Here is an 18,257-nt window from a genome sequence, read left to right on the forward strand (position 1 = left end):
CCTATGCGCCGTTGGATTTATCACATATTATAATATTACAAAGATATACATCGATTGCACCAGGAAAATATTATAACAAAAATATTCACTACAGTGTTTTTGGATATTTTAATAAATATAGAAAATGTGTTAATGTTAAGGGTTAGACAAACTAAATTGTAAAAAAAATACAAATAAAATACATTTTTAAACAATATGTTATGTTCAAGACGTGTGAAAGTTCTAAATTGTTTAAATTAAAATAAATGACTTCTAGTGTTGAAAAAAATTAATCTAGAATCTAAAATGTATCTTAAGATGAATACGTTCATGGTCCATCGTTAAATTGTTTCATTTTTTGTAATGTTAACTTGCTGACTTCAGAAATTATCGTTTGTTTTTCAACTTTTACACTCAATTAAATTATAACATTTTTGACACTTCGTCTGGCCCGTTTTGAATCCCATATTTTTTTTTTATATCTGAGATTTATGGCACAGTTGACGTATACCCATGAGAATAAATTATATTGGATCATAAATTCCGATAACTTGTAATTTATTTTTCATCTAGCTAGCTATTGTATTTTGCGTAATTTGCGCAACAACTTCACTTTTCTCTGCGTGTACCCTGTATTCGTGGGCACATGGTTTATTTAACTGCAAAAAGAAAATGACTGCTGCAAGTTTACTACCTGCCCATTACAGGTGGGGGACGGAGTGGCCGAGTGGATTACGGCGTCGGTGCTAACGCGCACCGTCGCCGGTTCGAATCCCGGTCACGGGTGGCATCGCTCTACGGACAGGCAACTTACTGTTTAGACGGCGAGACCGCGACGTCCCCCTATTGGGCATGGCAGAAACTACGGGTGCCCAATTAGAAATTCTGCCAAATAGGCGTCCGAACTGGGCCTTCAGGCCAACTCCTGGACATGGCGCCATACGCAAAAGAAAACAGGTGTATTATTGTTTTCGTTCTCACGTCCTGGAAACAATCCGCCGACGACGACGATCGATGTTTCGTCGGAAACAATACGGGCGTGTTCTCCGCGAATTCGCGACTTTATTATTATTTTTTTTTCGTAAAACGACCTCACCTAAATAGCCAGCCGTGCCCGGTCGTTCAGATTTTTCGCTGTCTATATATACGCGTTTGAGAAAGACGCGTATCCGGCCGGCTCGCCCTCCGCTAGTCCGCTAGTATAATGCGGCGGCGGAGAGCGTATTATAATAATATTATTTTCTGGCATGCGCGCGGTCAAAAAGTGTCAAGTCAAATATCACGACTTTGCGGCTTTGATTTTTTTTTTAGTTCGAAAATCCCATTATGAATTATAAGTTTATTACGCGCTCCGATTTTACTCGTACAAATTGTATCGAATTTAAAGAGCTGAAAAATATGACTCGACCACAACCAGCCACAGTTGAGGTTCGCAATTTTTTTTTTTACAACACTCGTGTATGTATTACGGACGAGTCGTGTGTCGCTCGTGTACCACTAATTACTAATAAATAGAACTATTCAAAATTCCAATACATATTTAACAATAGTTCAAGTACAATGAACAGTATATTATATTTTAGTACCTATTAACACAAAACATAGAAATAATATTAGACCCGTTAGTAAAAAATATCAATTTATCAACTGTCTGTCCTACCCCTACGCACGATCTTTCGCGTAGGTACCACCTTCTCAGAAGGCGTAATTTCCTTCTGTAGCGTACCACCAGTGGTACGTTTACCTGCACAGTATATGAGAACCGTTGACCTAAATAGGACGTATCCCTTTGACCACCCACCAAAATATTGCCAGAATTTCTGTGTTTCCGTTGAGGTGAACTATACTTTATATATTGTACATTTATACACGTGCAGTTGTAGGTAATCGATACATAAGAAATTCGTACCTAAACCTATTATAAAATATTATTATATAACGACAACCGTGAACGGTTTTAATAATAAAAACTTTTCGGCTGTATCTTTTTCACTGGAAAAAATGGTTAGAACCCTATATATAGCAGATATACCACGTGGCAATAACAATATAATGAAACGCGTTTTATGATGCGGATGCAGTGAGCATTAATATTAATATCGTGTGGAAAAGTTTTATTCCTAATAGGCAATTTTTTTTTTTTTTACGTTATATTTTATTAAAAACTCTTTTCTCTGTCATATTATATAATATTATCCTACACTATCTACACATCAAAGAATGAACAAAATTGTTGACCAAAAATAAAGTGCAATGTCTTCGTACAACATTAAAATGATTATTATTTGAATGCGTTTTCCAGCAATTCTACACGTCAAACTTTGTTATTATTAATACTTTTATCATAATATTAGGTACGAATGGCCAATGGGGTGCGATGATGGAAATATCGTATGTACCATGTACGTCATAATATTGTATTAATGATTTATGTTTAACCTGCGATGTCGGTACCAAATAGTTTTTTAATTTTTCAGTTTTCATCAAAACTGCTTAACTGTAACTTTTTTTTAAAACTGTGTATAATTTTTTTTTAATTAACAACCGAAAAATGATGTAACATTAATTTTAAAAGTACCTATATAACTACTACGTATAAAATATCTACGTCGGTTTCATTAATTTATGTTTTAATGATTTTAAATCGTACACTGGGTTTTAATTTTAACATAAGTACACAAGTTAAAATACATAGGAGCCGTTTTGATAAAATGTATTCGCTAAAATAGTTCTAAATTTACAGCTAAAAGTTCTAACCAATAAAAAAGCACACCTCAGTGTAGTGAAAACTAAAAGGTCGACATCATATTTCTACTCTTTGCCTCACAATCTATATAAATAAATAATACTTCATTTTTAAGCTCTTTAGTAATACAGTTTATTCAACGTTAACCGGAATTAATTAGAGTTAGTTTGAATAATGTTTCAGAACTTCTTTCTTTAAACTTATGTAATATATTACACCTATAACTACTATCGTGTACATTCACGAGTGCAGTTGAAATATACAAGTTCAATGAATTTTAAACATATACTTTTCGAAATAAACTATAATATTATACAGAGTGTCCTGGAATGAGAGTTACATAAACTTTTACTGGACACGCTGTACATGCATATAATATATTTTTTATTTTATTCAAAATTGTATAGAAACTCGTACGTATATATTAAAAGTTGTATTAGATAAAGTTTTAGAATAGTTCATTTCATGTTTTAGTCGTTTTATTATTTATTTCTACGAAGAGTCAGACCACGAAAAGTTTGCATACACAAAAGTACAAAACACAAACTAGGATAGTTTAACTTATTTTGATAAACTTTGTTAAAAAAAAAACTTAATTCATAAAATAATGTTATTGGTACAAAAACAAAAACGAAATGGTTTGAAGCTAAAATAAATTGCACCTTTTATGAGTCAAACTAACGGGAAAAAATTGTAGCGTAGCCGCGTAGGTAGTAGGTACCAACAATTATGATTTAAATGAGTTATTAATCTACAATCTAAACTATTTTCCTATCTGGAACATAATTTATTCGAGCTTCAATTATTTTGAAAAGTTTTGAAAAGAATCAACTTTTTATAATCGGATGATAATAACCATAATACCTATTATTGTATTGCAATATAAATAATAGAAACAATATCAATTATATTCTACAGACTATAGATCAACGGTCTGTTAATTAATATAATTTATTGTTTGGACTTAAAATCTACGATGCTATTTCCGTGTTCGAGACAAACTGCGCAGGTTCTAAACAGATTGGCTCTCGCGAAGAAAAAAACCACCCTGTATATGTATAACCCACTGTAAATTAAACACTATTTCCAACTCGAAATCAATATAATTGTTTGTTTTCGTTTCGAAGGCGGCGTGGAATGAAAAAAAAAATACCGATAAATAAGAATCTCACGGGGTGGAAATAAACTGTATCGAATGTAAAAAAGAGAATAAAACGTTATCGATCATTTTCCCATTTCTTTCAAATTAATTCTCTCTCGCTTTTTAAGTGAATTGTTGCAGATCGCGGAGATCATCACCATAGCCTCTTCATATCGTCTTTCTGCGGTGCTCTTCCGTATACCATCGCTTCGACTGCACAATCTAAAGTGCTTTATTATGTCGAAATGCTTTAGACCGCGGGCGTGCATTGATGTTTAAAATGTTGATTTGTATTTTTCGCTATTCGTTTGTGTACCTACGCGTTAACGAAAATAAACAAAACACAAACCGACTACGGTCCGTATTGTTATAGGTACGAAGTCACGCCAACGTATAAATATTATTATTATTATCTATATTTACTTAACCTACCATTATGCGGAATCGTGAATGTGGGGTGGGTTTTTTTTACAGGGTGCAGATCGCAGCTCGTGTATACAACTCTCCCTCATCAAACCGCCTTTATTTTCAATCAAACATTGGTCATCAATTCGTTTTCACGTTGAAATTTTTTCGCGTTAAAAAGTTCGAAATTATTCTTATGCCTTGCGTCTCGGTATAATTAAAAATTCAACTAATTTCACCGATCGTACTTTAGAACGGTGTAATTTATCGACTTATCTGACAAGTGAAGAAATACAAGCTGCAGACGGGTACACATGCAGCTGTTGCTGCTGCCGCAGTTTCCTATAACTATACAATTTATAATAAAAAATAAAACTAGCCTGTCCGCGTTATTAGATCGCTCAGCTGGTCGTGTTATCCGAAAAACCGTATCCGTCCAAAACGCCCACACCTCATTGGATGACCGCTGGTCCAATATATTATGATCTACTGCAGCCGTATTGTTTTTCATTATAAACGAGTTGGTATATTTCCATTTTACGATTTCGACATTTCGTGTTATTCAAATATTAAATTCTATAGCATGTTGTGTATATATTGTACAAGACAGTGGTTTTAAGACTGAGGTATGCGTACCACACGGTAATTTTTTAATATAATATGAGATTACAGGTGACTCCATCATGTCGTCGATAATCTACAGATTCAACACATTGCGTCGATTTTTTCACATTGCCTTGGAAAAAAAATATTTAGAACCTGGTTAGAGCCACTTGACCTTTAATAAATTAAAACTGTCTCATTAATAAGTGATAACTGCAGACAATCATTTGACGTCAAAAAGTTGAATATTTTTCAACTTTACAGCTGTAACACCCAGTTACGTGGTGTACTAAAAAGATAACCACGGCGTTCAGCCAATTAAAACACTGGCATTTTAACATTATGGACGACATATTATGGAGATTGGTCCACGACTGATCCGTGTTATACAATAACGGTGGTATCCGAAAAAAGTAGAATTTGGGAACCTCTGGAATCTATACAAATATAATATTATATATATATACCTAAACCCTGCGACCTCGACGCAAACGAAATTCTCGACGGACTTCCACCACCGCACAACTTAATATTATGGTGACGACTCCGGACGGCCGACGGGACGGTAAAATTGTTACAATAATTTCACATATTATATAGAAACAGGTCGAACGCCGTATTCCCCGTGCGGCACGTAAGCAAGTATATTATACAGATGGGTGCTCGCCATTTTCGCCATCGAATTCTTCTTCGGGTTCGTGCCCGGACACGTCCTGTAGTCGGGTCGACCACACGTAATCAATTAGTCCAAATCTGCCGTCCGTCCGGCCTCCGTGCCAGTCTTCAAAACGCGGTCGACCGACGAGGTCACCATATCACATTATACACTATATAATATTATTATGTCCCATATTTGTGGGTCCGCGCATAATATAACACTCCACCACGCATATAACATTACTGTACCCACTCTACCCCGACTATATACACACATGGCCACATTACACCCCCATCCGCGAACCAACACTGTGAAATCGCAATATATGTATGTGTGTAAAATAATATAAAAAATCGTGCGCCTAGATGATATTTTACAAAAAAAAAAAAAAAACTTTTTTGCCGTATCGCGCCCAGACAACAATAATATATTATCGTACTTTACGATTTTTTTTTTTAAAGTGTGACACTATATAAACGGGCGCACGAGCTTCGAACAGACATCGCTTCAAGCACAAACACACGCCACAATAATAATACTTGTAATTATTGCACATCACGACCTGTGAATATATTATATCATTAGCAACGGTTGTCGTCTTATGCTTCGATGATAGTGAAACCCCGCTAAGGGACACCTCTGAATAGTGGACACCTCCGAATAGCTGACTTTTTTTGTTTGGGCATAAAGGAGACATTTTCACTATTCGTGACCTCTTGATACGAGACACTCATCAAACAACGGACACATTTATGGAATTAAAATGTTTGATTATGATTATTAATTTTTCTCGTAAATTTAGAGAAATATTGTGATTGCATGCAAGATTACAACAACCTTCCCGTCGATTGATATTGGAACAATAAGTTCTGGGTGACAACTGAAATAATGAGCATACAGTATATAAACAAATATACATCATTATTGCATAAAATATATGTGGTTATTCATTGACATACGAAATACATTTCATTCCGTATAATTCCCTCCACCCACTACCAATTATTGAACCCTTCTGAATAGCGACAACGTTTTAGACTTAACCAAAAGTGTCCGCCTTTTAGAGTTTTCACTAATATTATTATTATACAATATGATATTGTTATTAAACTGTATGTCAATTGTATAGGTACCTATAACATCGTGCAGTATACCTATTATAAGTACCTTTTTTTTCTGCTAAATGCGTACTTACCTGCATCCATAAAAAAAAAATTTTGTAAATCATCGATCTGGGGGCGGTTCGTAAGCACATCACGTGTATTATATTATATGCATTAAAAACGCAATAATGCTTTAATAATTTTATACAGTTATTACAGCAATTTTTTTCTCTGATTATCCGTCAGTTTTTCCAGAGTTCAAAGAAAACTTCATGGATTATTTAAAGTTTTATTAATAAAAATAACGATTTTATTATACATTTGCAGTAAATTTAATATATAAATTATGTACAATGTACCTACATTAGTCTTAAGTATATAGGTACTTGGAAAATATATAAACAACAACAAATTATTTACTTACCAGGAAAAAATATACTACAACGTTTTGAAAATTAAATTACAAAATCTAAAAAGGCAAAATAAAAAATAATTTAATTTATGAAAAGCAATATAATACACTTGTAGTTATCGTACAAAATAATTCATTATCTGAAATTTTTAACCTGTACTGGCTGTACTTATCATATAGTGCCTAAAATCACGGCTGGCTAAACAATTATGCACCAAAGACATAAATACACTTGTTCTAAATGCAACTATACATACCGAGGTATAGGTACTGAGTGAATCATTTATAACGTTTGACAATTATTATTTCAAAAACTATAAACGTTATTAAAAATAATTTTAAGTCGTTATAAAACAAGTTTTCTAAAAAAATATGCTTTACTAATTTTAAATTCTGAGCGGAGAGATGAATGTATTGATTTTACAATGATGAGTGTTTTTAATTTTTAATTTTTTTTTTCTATCATCACATTTTGGGGCAGTAAAACTGCTTCGATTTTCTTCAACAGTATCTTGATCGATGGGAAAGTGAATCTAGTTGGTGCATTAAGGAGGTCAAATTCCCAATACAGTTTTCAAAAACGGGAATTTTTACGCAAAATCAGTTTAAAAAAAAAATGATCGTAGATAAAGTAATTATGCAAAAGGAATATTTTCGAAAACATTAGAGTTCTCTGAAACAACGAGTGTCTTACCTTAAATAGACCACTCCTTATAAATACCATAGTTGCTATAGAAGTATAATAAATAAAATATAGTCACGGTCTCGAAAAATGAGTACAATAAAAAATGTATACAGACATTCAACATTAACTAATTATATTTTAGAATAATTTTTTCACATTTTATTGCTCTTTTTTTATATTTTTTCGATGAAAATATCTCGAAAAATATTGAGGCCACAACTTTCGAGATTCCAATAAGTGCTCATATATGTATATGCGACCTCACTATATTGCAGAGCTCGCCACTGACTTTCAATTCACATTCAAACAAACTTAGTACTACAGATTATGTCAGGTACAATGCACTCGTACCCACTACCCATCATATTGTCCGGTGGACGACAGAAATCATCAATATAATAATACAACAATATGTATATTGTGTACTTATGTAATAACTATAATAAATAATAATATATTACCTATATATGTCTAAATACTAATAATTGCTGGGTCTCATTTATATAGATATATTAATAATCATACAAATAGGTACCAAATGCGTTATATAATTTAACATGTGTATAGTGTATAGAGACCACAATAATCAGACTTATGCAACATTTTATTTTTAACACCCAATTAATAACTATTACATCGAATCGCGGGGTACACATATAAGATTTAATCGAGTCACGAAATTCTCGAGTTATACCACCAGCTACGCGTATATTATAATATCCTGCCACCGCGTTATATATTAATTAACAATTTAATATTACACAGCGGTATTGCGCAGTAGTTTAATAATAATATTATTTATCAAGTCTTTGTTGTCGGTATTTTATAGCGCTCCTATATACAACATAATATAATAATATAAGGAATACAAAAAAATGCAATTCTCGACGAAATGAAAAAACCGCGGGTGTTTTGAATACCTACCTATGGTCTATAAAATATGTGTGAAATAATAATATTACAATATAACACGCCGTCCGCTGTCCGCCCGTGTCTAAATCAAAATGTTCGTATCGAATGTAAACCGATATAATATACTATTATTATGTGGTGTGGTTTTTTTTCTCTCCGACAGATCCCTACCGGGCTAGTGCCATGGACATATTGATAATGCGGTGTAGTGTCGCGTTTTGTTTTTCCGAACGCATTTTCCACAGGTCCGATCGTTATAACTTTAACCAAAACCGCACGGACACGGCCACGCGCGAGCGGAGGTACAATATAAGAATATTCGTGAAAACTCGGACTCCGCGTGCGGTTAATCCGCAGGGTGAAATTACTGGAATTATTCCAGTTGCAGCGTTGTTCTGATTAGAACAACCGTCGCCGCCACCGTTCGTTTACTAAACTTTTCGTACCCGTTTAACGGTCGTCCTATTATATATATATATATATATAACTACATACTATGTATATATATATATATATATATATATATATATATATATATGTGCAAGTATAACGATATAATTTATGCGACCCAAATCCGCGATCCGGCCGCCGCCGCCGAGAGCTCTAGAAAATTACCCCCGTCACTGCACCGTTGCGACACGCTAGGGTTGTCTAATAATATGTATAACAACGGGGATGATGTTCAACTATCGTCTAATATTACTGAAGTTTACTTTTGTCCACGGTCATCAACGAGTCACAGACGAGATATTATTTATTTATTTATTTCAACGGATACAAAACAGTAATTATTATAACGATCGACGCAGTAATATGAAAACAGAAGAAAAATAAAGAAAATAAAGTGTGTCAGAATAATATTCATAGTGCTAGACTGGTAGAATATACAAATTGAATAATTAGATTAATAATAATAGTACATATTAAACAATACAACATGTTAACGTGAAGTAAGACTGTAAGAGACACGTGATGTTTAAACAACTGTAGTGAATTTAATGCAAAAATTATGTACATTGTACCTACATAATATTATTATATTGTGTATAATAGAAATGTATAAAGGCCGCGGAAAAATCGTTGCATCTTAAAATTATTGTCCCTAAAAAAAAAATGATTTTTTATTAAAATAATATTCCGTAGCCATTTTTTTCTAAAAATTAAATTCCTTATTCCTCGGAATTTCCTCGTGTACTGTTCATTTTCCTCCGAACAAAAAACAACAACACATCTTGACCATTTGTCTCCACTGTTCACATTTACTACCATTGAAAAAAAAATGTCACCCACTTTTTAATTTTAATAGATATAGGTACCTAGCATTTTCTCGCAAAGAATATTGTTTTCTATATTATACACGACGTAGGTATAGGTTCAAATATGAAACAATTTAAAATTAAAAATCATTGTGATAAAATACTGTAAAATTAAAATATAATAATTATACAAATCGTTGTCGAATAATAAAATAAATAGTTTTGATATTCAAATATGATTTTAATATTGGTGGAAAATAGACTTGATGAATGTGTTCCAGTCCAAAAATCTGTGTGGAGTAAAATGAAAAGTGTATTTATTTTTCCGGAGGAAAATTAACAGTAGATGAAAACAGTATCTCATTTTTGGAGCAAAATGTTCCCGCCCCAATCAATATAATATGTACAACACTACGATTCTTCTAGTGATCATCGGGCATCTGCCTTCAGTGGTGGCGAGAACTGCTATTTTATGTACTTTTATGAATTGGATTTGGTTAGGTTAGGCATTGGCTTGGTTACCCGCCTACTTTAGCACGGAAACAACTCACTGTTGGATGTGCATACTTTAGTGTAAATAGAAAGAAAAAGTCCACGCCACTTTCTTACTGCTCTTAATATGTCTGATCACAAATATTGGCTACACAAATGTGTTTTATATTTTTTGGGTGGGAATTTAAAACGTGTGCACTCTCTGCTGTAAGTGGTAATATTATATTATATTGTTGTGAAAAATCTCTTTGGAAAAAAACGCTACATCGTGCGCAGTACAATAATACGTGGGTACGTAACATAATAGGTATCGATGATTAGACAACTCTTACACACTTTTACCAGGCAGTGTATAATATATAGATAATACCTATATGCCATCATGTACCTATATATATATATGGTACGCTGCACATTACGCACAGTTCGTTTCGTGCCGAGTTCTCGAATACGACGTGTCCGTGACTCGAATCGAGAAAATATTATATTCGCGTTCGCGGAGTTCATAAACCGTTTTTACCGTAAAAACAAAACAAATCGTTGGGATATCGTGTAAATGTCATATATATATATATATAATATTATGTTGCGCGACACGTCGCCGGGACGTCATGCCGCGATAATAATATTATTATTACTATTATGATTATTATTATCGTCATCGTAATATTATTATATATAATATATACACGATATATAGGTACCTTAGTTATATTGCAACGAATTTCGATTGTGTATATTCTAAATATATATATATATATTGGAAATCCGTACGTGTCAACAGCACTTTGATTCATTACCACTCGAATAAACAGCGAAGTAATATTATATAGGTACACATAGTATATTATTATATCGCGCGGAAACCTGTCCTTATTATGCAAACACACCCCATTCGCACATGGGTAACCGACTCGCGGTCGTCTCCGTCGGTCGTCGCACACGGTGGTTGGATCATGGTCCGACGCTTATACGACGATGCTGTTATTGCCAGTGCATTTTCCAGTGATTATAATATTATTACGATATTATACTCCGTACGTTGTACACTACGACTACGCCGTCATGACGTATAATATGGTCTATAAGTTTGTACATGTATAAATATATTATACAGGGTGATTCGTCGGGCACCCTCGCCCCAATTTCTTTCCCCGAAAACGCGCCGCAGTTGCACGAAATATGATTTTTTACAATTTTTTCAGACATTATGCTTTTATAAAGATGATCACATTATGTTTTCAGGTTATTGATATTTTTTGTACTACCCACTAGATTAGGAGAATCCCGCGGATGAGATACGAGCTTCTGTTTTTCAAAAATTAAAACTCCCCTTTTCTACTGTAAATTATTCAACGGATAATTGTTTATATTGTTTATTAGGCGTCATTTTCAAGTATCAAAATCAAAATTCGAACGAGCAGTTTCCGAGTTATTTATCTTTTTTTTATACTAAGGATAATAATATTGGTCCTGCATGATAATGGGTTCGGAAGATATACTGATTTGAACGTAATATTAGTAATTAATATTAATCTATCAACATATTTTATAATTTGCAAAAATGGTGCAAGTATTTATCATAATATACCTACTAGAATTATACTAGATCCAAAATTACATTAATTATTTTGTATTTTTGTAAAACCATTTTTAAGGACTATTTATCCTTAGTACAAACATTTGAATAACTGAGAAACCATACTCGTTCTTTACTAATTGAGTTATCAAAAAAAAATATCAATTAAATAATTTACAGAAAAACAGAAGTTTGTATTGCCACAGGACCCTCCTTAAGTAGTACGAAAAATCTCAAGTACTTGAAAATATGGTAGAATATATAAGTATATATATATATATATTTAATAAGTCCAAGATCATAAGTTGAATTAATTCATTATTAGACGGAATAAGGGTGGTGAGCAAGATTGGTGAATCACCCTGTATATAATATGCGTTTAGTCGGTAAACACACATTATACACATATTATATATATATATACGGACACGTCCCCAAAACTATATAATATAGGAACACTTTGGAACAATACTCGAGCCCGGCCAATGTGATTATAATATTAAAGTGTGTCCCCAACTTTGTTTTAACCTTGTTCGGGACACATCCACCGCGGCGGCATAACTACACTACAAAATTATTAGATAATATATCTATGGCCGCGATAATATCGTAATAAACCTAAATCTATATCATACGCCTCGATCGCCACGTCCGTCCCCGTTACAATGCCTGTGAATTATAATTTATAATATTATCGTCCATTTTCGACGGCGACGACGAACTGTTATAGTATGGTACAAGATAATAATCGAATCGTGTTGTGTGTAATTATTACAATACAACTGTACGTACAGCCGTTTCTATACTATAGTGCTATAAACTACCTCCGCTGGTATGTTTATTAAATTACACCATGTTATCAATTCAGCATTTTAAGGCATTCGAATCTCGAGTAAAAGTATTCAAATACTTTTCCAGTACTCCAATACGCATTTTAAATACTTTCGAGTTTTAACAGACAAAGTACTCGGGCGCGGCATTTTAAATACTTTCTCAGAGTGTCTGTGCTTAAAATCAAATATGTACCTACTAAGTTTCGGATACTTTTTTATTTCATATACACTATTTGTCGATTCAACCGTGTTAAACCATACATATTATAATATGTAAAATAATCGAATTTTCTAGAAGCTTTGTTTGTAATTTTTATTTACACATCACGTATAGTGTGGGATGTACAGATAATCATTTTCAGAGGCACGGCTAACCTGCAGCCATTTAATTCCAAAATCCAGTATATAGATAGTGGAATTATATTATAATAAAAATAGGAACCTATTCGCCCTGCACCCATCGATTTTATAATAAAATTAGAATTAATATCTTTATAGAGAAAATACTTTTAATGCTGTTCTCAACAAATTATTTTTTGTGTTTTTTGTATACATTGTAGATATTGTAGTTGTAAGGGGTAATTTAGGGGTAGTATTTGGGCACCGGTCTAATATTGTATTTACGAGTTATATTTATAGATTTTATCTATTATTATCTATGTCGGAATAATTGAACGGTTGTGTAGGATCCTTGAACTGTGTGTGTGTGTGTGTGTGTGTGTGTGTTGAGTTTTGTTGCCTTCCATAATTTAAATATTTATCACGCACCTCACGATTACCGCCTACCTCACTTCCTGTATTGAATAGGCTTAACTTGTGCTCGTTGGCAGATAGACGTGAACTATGAAATAAATGTAAGCTTCCTTCTGAAGTTGATTAATGGATCAGTAGATTCCCCCGAATTTCTAAAAGCTATAAACTTCAATGTTCCATCTTTTCACATATGTCTTATTAATCATTTCCGAGAGTCCGTAACTCATGGTAAGTTTAGATCTACCACCAACTCACGTAATCACCCGATCAAGTCAACGATGCGAATGGCCAATCAGAATCCATCCCTTAATTCTAACTAGTCATGTTTAGCTTATTATATTTCTAAAATATAATTTAAATTTAAAAAAAAAATGTTTAGCGAGTTGTATGTGTATTTAAATTAATGTAATTCTTATAGTTATACTGCAATTATGTATGATATAACCATACCTGCAGGCTGCAGAGCCATGGCGTGAATTTCAATAAGAAAAAAAAACAATTACCACATGTCAAAAGTCTATATACCAGCGTGGATTCATATTAAATGTTATTTGGCTTCTTTGATATTAATATGGTATAAATAATAATTGCACACTATATTTACACTTGATTTTCTTTTTGTGCTTAAATGCTCATATTGTCATAACTTTGTAGTTATAAAATAAAATAAAATTCAATAAAATATGTAATGTAAAATAAAGTATGCATTTTTGAAAAACAAAAAAAAAAATGTTATTTGGTCAAGAGATACATAAACATTTTTAAAATGGGTAGGTGGTACGTAGATATAAAAAGGTTGAAAACCACTAGACTGTAAGCTATAGTATAGCTATAATATTATAATACGAATATAACTTATAATAGTGACTGAATTTAATTGAAAAGGTTAAAAATGTAGACGTTAAATTTCTATATAACTGCAACTCTGTAAATAAATATTTAATGATTTAAAAATAATTATCTTTGGTTTTTTGAAATATGATGACAAATATAAGTTGCAACATCAAGTTATTACATCTGATTTCAATTGTAAATATTGTACAAAAAATCAAGTTATCATTACTATTTATATAGGTAGATTCTTATCTGTTATTTTCTGGTCCCTATTAATCATAGCAACGTTCAATTAACCTATAAAATCGAAACAGTAAAAACGTTGATTATCACACCTATATAGTTGTGAACTATAATAATATCGTTGTAATGTTGGAAATTTCGAGATTTAAATCGAAATGTGTGTACTCCGCAGTCTGCAGTGTGTATAAATTGATAAAGTCCGATGTCAATAAATATGATTAACGACTAATTTCCGCGTTTCGTTTGACCGCGTAGTGTTATGTAATACGAAAAACAATATACCTGCCGTATACAATGTTATGTATACTACTTATAATACTAATAAGTATACAAGGAGTTCAAACATTATAAAACGCGCCTTAATGACTGTTTGCATATTTTATTTTTTACACCCACGTGATATAGCAATAACAGATGCTAACACTGTTGCTCATTTATTAGGTGAGATATTTATTCACCCCATTAATTATATCGTATTATAACCCAGTGGCGGATCAAGGAGAGGGGAGGGCAAAGGGGGCATTTGCTCATCAGCTATAATTATGTTATGGTCTAATGCACAGATATATGGATAAAATATATCCAGGACCGGCTCAAGGGAAAATAGTGAACTAGGCAAAATCAAATTTTGCCACCCTTAACAATAGAATATTATCAGTATTTTTAAAATGCCGCCCTCTTACTAATGTGCAGCTTAAGTGCCGCCCTAGGCATGGGCCTATGTCGCCTACCCCTTGAACCGGGCCTGAATATATCACTATCTATATCTGTGGTCGAATGACAGTCTCCAAACTTTTTTAACACTATCTGTTTAATAACAACGCTGCAATGACTTATCTGTGCATACACAGTTTAATATTACCTACATATCATCAATTTGTAATTAATTGGAGTAAGCAAATTCGTGGTGTAGTGCCTAACAATAAAGATGTTCGTAAAAAAAAATTCCGTTTATCGATGTGTAATATATCGATAACATCGCAATATCGTGGCAAAAGGGAAACCATTAAATTGGTCATAAATCGTAATTATATTATACAGACTAGCTGTCCCTCCCGGCGGGCAAAAGTTGCCTCAGGTGAAATAGTTGGAAATAGCCAATAACACAACTTATGAGTATAAGTTCAAGGACTCAAAAATGCATTAATTGTATATTATATATTATAGCTGATCCCGTTCACTGCGTTGCTCGTTAAAATATGTACCAACTCTATAGGATTCAAACTTTGTTCAATTCGTTTATTTAACATTCGGTGTATGATGTTCAAAACTTAAAAAATTTCATCGATCATCTTGAATATATAATTACCCGAGAGACACGCTTGTATGTATTGTATGCGTGAGACACATAGAGGATCGAATTAGTAGTGATTGTGGTGAATGCTTGCCATGTTGCCAAGTCTACGTAACAGGCCATTATTTATAAATCGATAACTCCTTTGTTTATTGAGCTAAATAATCGATCAAATGCCATAAACCTTCTCCGCGATGAGCTCTTCAATATATATATAAAAAAAAAACCATAACGATCGGTTCAGCAGTAGTTTCGAGAACACAGGCCTCAAAGGTTTTCATTTTCACATTTATATATAAAGATATTATACATATACTGCAGTCGCATCGACGAGAAAATTTCACATAAAAACATTCGCGGCGCGTGTTAATGGAGCGGCGTTTTATAATTTATTTTGAGCACTTCTATACTGTTAGGTATAGATAGGCACTGCGCAGCCTTCCCACTGTTATAACATTCAACGGCACACTCGGTTTATTTTATTTGTCTTTTATTGAATCGATTTCAGAGCCTGTTGAAACCGAACGCCTACATCGTCACGCAGGGACCCACCGAGAACACGGTCAACGATTTTTGGCGCATGATATGGCAAGAAAACGCGTGTTGCATCGTCATGTTGACCAAGACTTTCGACTTTATCAAGGTGTGTGTGTGTGTGTGTGTGTGTGTGTGTGTGTACAGTCCGTCCGGCGGCGTTTTCCGTTTGTTTACGCGGCGGAAGTCTCACTCGTTTATTCCTCGCCCTAGGTTATGTGCATACAGTACTGGCCGTCGGCCAAGGTGAACAGCGAAAACTACGGCGATCTCAATATATCAGTGTTGCACGAAGAAGAACTAGCCAATTTTCACATCAGGACCATACAAGTGGTCAAAAAACAAGGGACGGTGAGTGCAAATGACCCGGTATGACCGTAGTACGACGTAATGTGGGCGATATAACGCAACGCGCCCATATTATATACGAGCGTTATACACGCGCGTGCGCGATTTTAATATTTTAATTTCCGGTCCGACTCGTTCGCACGTCGACATTGTAAAATTATACAATATCATGTCATTTCGGCCGAGCATCAACAATGCTATGTATTGTCCATGTCATTGTTGCCCGCCGACACAGACGCGTCGTCATTTGGCGCGGCCCATATAGTATAATATAGGTTACCTTCGCACGTCTCCTGCTGCAAGCGTAATTGTAAAACACGAACGCCGCCGTATGAATAAGTCAGAAATTATGCGTACAGTATATATATATATACGACGGTGTCGCGTTGCTGTCGTTAGTTGAAAGTATCTTATTTTTAATAATAATAAATAACGCGAGCGTTTGGGAAATAAACGTTTTGTAAAACTCGCCCAATGCGCGTACGTGACGCGTTTCGGTAATTTATCTTATCCGCCATATAATATTGACTCGAAATGATAAGTAAGCCAAATAATAATATAAACCCGTCTATACAGTAGGTAACTGCTCTACGGTACAGTTGTAGGCGTCAAGTGCGCCTCGTCGTTGAATGCGCATAGGCCACTGTCGCGATGGATGTGTCGATAAATCGTTTATCATTGTATCGATTGTACACGAAGGAAAACGATTCTGAACGTAACCACGGTTACCGAACAATTATTTTGATAGTAATATTACAATTTCAATAAAAATATTCGTATCTCCCTCCAGTTTATATTAAAATGTACCTACTGAACATTTTCCTACTTTTGACCCACCAAAGCACAAAATGTACTACCAAAAAATCTCCCTCGGAGCTTCGAGAGCATTTTTTCTACTAGGGAATGTCTTCAGACACAAAAATAAAAAATTAAAAACACACATTATTGCATAATACATTCATCGCTCCACTAAGAATTTAATATACATGTTGATTAACCGAGCACGCGTGCATTTTTTATTTAAGTTCTGATTTTTGCAAATTCTTGAGATTTTTCGTACTGCTTATAAGGAGTGATAATATACAGTATCAATACAAGTTTTGGTTTTTCAAATGAAAATCCCCGTCCGTTTTTTACTAAATATTTAGTGGATATTTTGTTTTAATCGCCCTGTACATATTATTATTTTACTATTCTATTATATTATTATATACATGTTCAAAAATCAAAGTCTCAGCTGTTTTGGTCGTTTTTGGCCCACATTTAGTGTTTAAACATACTACTGCAGCCGTCTATTACGGGAAAAATAAATAACATTATATTATTAATTGATATTGTTGTTGTTATAGCTTGTGAATTTCCGTATAGGGTTTCGGTGTTCGGCGAGTATCGTTGTGAAGGCGTTATTCGACTATACATATTATTATTATATTATGTAGGTTATTCG

The 18,257-nt window shown here is 33.6% G+C and overlaps 1 protein-coding gene across 4 annotated transcripts in view; it reads left to right on the forward strand.

The window, feature by feature from the left end:
• The window catches only part of LOC132949852 (receptor-type tyrosine-protein phosphatase kappa), a 171,185-nt gene that overhangs the window by 143,637 nt on the left and 9,291 nt on the right, over window positions 1-18,257 (forward strand). For 3 of the 4 annotated variants that reach the window (XM_061020932.1, XM_061020933.1, XM_061020934.1), the window contains 2 exons: window positions 16,437-16,571; window positions 16,676-16,813. The exons of the other annotated variant lie outside the window; for it this stretch is intronic. In XM_061020932.1, coding sequence (XP_060876915.1) covers window positions 16,437-16,571; window positions 16,676-16,813 — 273 coding nt within the window. The remainder of the gene's footprint in view (window positions 1-16,436; window positions 16,572-16,675; window positions 16,814-18,257) is intronic. 4 annotated transcript variants of the gene reach the window in all.

This window comes from Metopolophium dirhodum, chromosome 8, assembly GCF_019925205.1.
Source record: "Metopolophium dirhodum isolate CAU chromosome 8, ASM1992520v1, whole genome shotgun sequence".
NCBI lineage: Eukaryota > Metazoa > Arthropoda > Insecta > Hemiptera > Aphididae > Metopolophium > Metopolophium dirhodum.